General features: G+C 34.8%; 1 protein-coding gene across 1 annotated transcript; it reads left to right on the top strand.

The window, feature by feature from the left end:
• Positions 1-855: 855 nt before the first annotated feature.
• On the top strand, positions 856-1,736 carry LOC111745854 (zinc finger protein 239-like). Its single transcript, XM_023536721.1, is given in 2 exon segments — positions 856-1,360; positions 1,423-1,736. Coding segments are annotated over 2 exon segments (819 nt in total).
• The last annotated feature ends 652 nt before the right edge of the window (positions 1,737-2,388 follow it).

Below are 2,388 nucleotides of genomic sequence, written 5' to 3'. Positions count from 1 at the left end.
TTAGGGTAAAATTTTTCATGTTGTTATTATTTCTTGCATATATCAGTCACAAGTCATGTGTTCTAACATTTTCTTTCCCTTTAGGGGAAAGGATATTTGTGTACTTATGGCGGTTAAATTTTCACATAGTGATTCTTATCCTGATCCTCCCATTTAAAGGTTTTCCCATCATATGCTGACGCAACATCTGTTTACCACTTACATTTTTAATATTTCAACTCTGATGTTTTTTCTAATTGAAAAAGACCTTTAAAGTGTTTCTGTGGCCTATGATGTTTTATTCGCATTCGACATGCTTTCCTTAACTACCAGATTTTGAAACATAGTTATAAGGCTCTTTCTGTATCTCTACATTTTCAATCACTTTAGGCATTACAAATCCCCTTCAAAAAAAAGAAATGATTTTAATGCAACAGATCAGCAAGAAGGACATTTCCTTCATCAAGCCAATGGTTAGTTTCATGGGTGTGATCCCTAGTTATTGAAATTAAATACCTGGAAATGAGATAAGTTAGTAATTAAGCACAATTGTCTGAGTGCACTTATGTAAGTAAGGTGGGATTAAGATTTTTTCAAGTAAAATTTTCGGGTAGTTTAAAATCAGTGAAGAAATTAACATGAGCCAAAATAATTACCTGAGATGTTAAAAAAGGGAAATATGATAAAATTTGTTCATTACTTAGTTGTTGAAACATACTAAATTCTTCAAAATTAATCTCATACCTCTGTATTAGGAGAAAATATCTGTACCTGCAGTACAGTAACATCACATGTGTATGCAAATAACATTGGAAATATTTTCATAGGAGACTTACTGATTAATACTCAAGTATATATAGGTAGAGAAATGAATGCATGGATGTTTGTGGGCAATCCATTAACAACTTTTCATCTTCTTCCTCAAAGCAGATATCTCAGACTCCAGAGGATCCTAGTGAATATATTGATTTAAGTGATGAATTTACTCATAGATATGCACTGACTCAGCATTTGTTAATTCACATAGAAAAGAAACCTCATATCAGCCAACACTATGGAGAATCACTTAGTGAAGACTCATTCCTTGGTGGACAGAATCAAATGCACACTAGAGGTAAATTATGTGAATGTCATCTATGTGAGAAAGCCTTCGATAATTGCTATAGCCTTAGACGGCTCGAGATGACTCACACTGAAGAGAAACCATTTAAATGTCATTTATGTGGGAAGGGCTTTCTGCAAAGCTTTGACCTTAGAAACCACAATCGAATCCACACTGGAGAGAAACTTTATGAATGTCATCTGTGTGGGAAGGTCTTCAGTCGAAGTTCTTACCTTAGTCAACATGAGAAAACTCACACAGGAGAGAAACTGTATCAATGTCACCTATGTGAGAAAGTTTTCAGTCAAAGGTCTGAAAACATGAGAGAATCCATCCTGGAGAGAAACATTATGAATGTCATCAATGTGGGAAAGCCTTTAGTCAAAGCTCTGGCCTTAGCCAACACAAGAAGATCCACATGGGACAGAAACCACATGTATGTCTTATATGTGGGAAAGCTTTCAGTCAAACTTCTGAACTTACACGGCATCACAGAACACACACTAATGAGAAACCATATGAATGTCACCAGTGTGGGAATGCCTTTTGTCAATATGCTAATCTTAGACGACATGAGAGAATCCACACTAGAGAGCAGCCATATACATGTCAGCAATGTGGGAAATTCTTCAGTCATCTTTCTTCCCTTAGATGACACGAGGGAACCCAGCACTGGAGAGAAAATTATGAATGCCTTCTGTAAATATTCTGACCTGAGAGGACATGGCCTTATACATATAATCAATGTGGAAGAAACATCAACATTATATCTTTACCATTTGGATACACTAGAGGACCCACACATTAAATACACGCTGTCTGTAAGCAATGTTAATAATCCTGCCATCAGTATACTCCTCAAGCCAGAGAAGCATTTTATATCTGAGTGGGTCCATATGCATTCTATCTAAGTGTCAAAGCTTTTAGTCATTGGACTAACCTTAGATAAAATGGCAGAACTCACACTGTAAATATAATAATATTTCTATGTTTCTAGCAACAGTTCTAAATTTTATAAATACTGGATGACTCGTGCATAAAGTAACCCATCATTCTTCATTTGTAATTGTTTATGAAATAAACAAACTTCACATGAGATTACCCAGAGGTCAGCAATCACTGTGAACAAATATTCAGCCAAGTATCAGGCTTTGTGTGCAAAATAAAACTCAGTCAAAAAATAAACACTAAAACAGGAAATCAGAAGTTAAATCCTCTTGAGGAATACCAAATATTTCTTGCAAAAAATTTTATTCTATGAAGTTATTCAACGTAAAATCATGAAAAATTCTTTATTCATAGAGCAA

This window comes from Pteropus vampyrus, unplaced genomic scaffold (assembly GCF_000151845.1).
Source record: "Pteropus vampyrus isolate Shadow unplaced genomic scaffold, Pvam_2.0 Scaffold167, whole genome shotgun sequence".
Classification (NCBI taxonomy): domain Eukaryota; kingdom Metazoa; phylum Chordata; class Mammalia; order Chiroptera; family Pteropodidae; genus Pteropus; species Pteropus vampyrus.
Note: the sequence above shows the minus strand (reverse complement) of the source record. Positions and strands in the feature narration are given on the sequence as shown.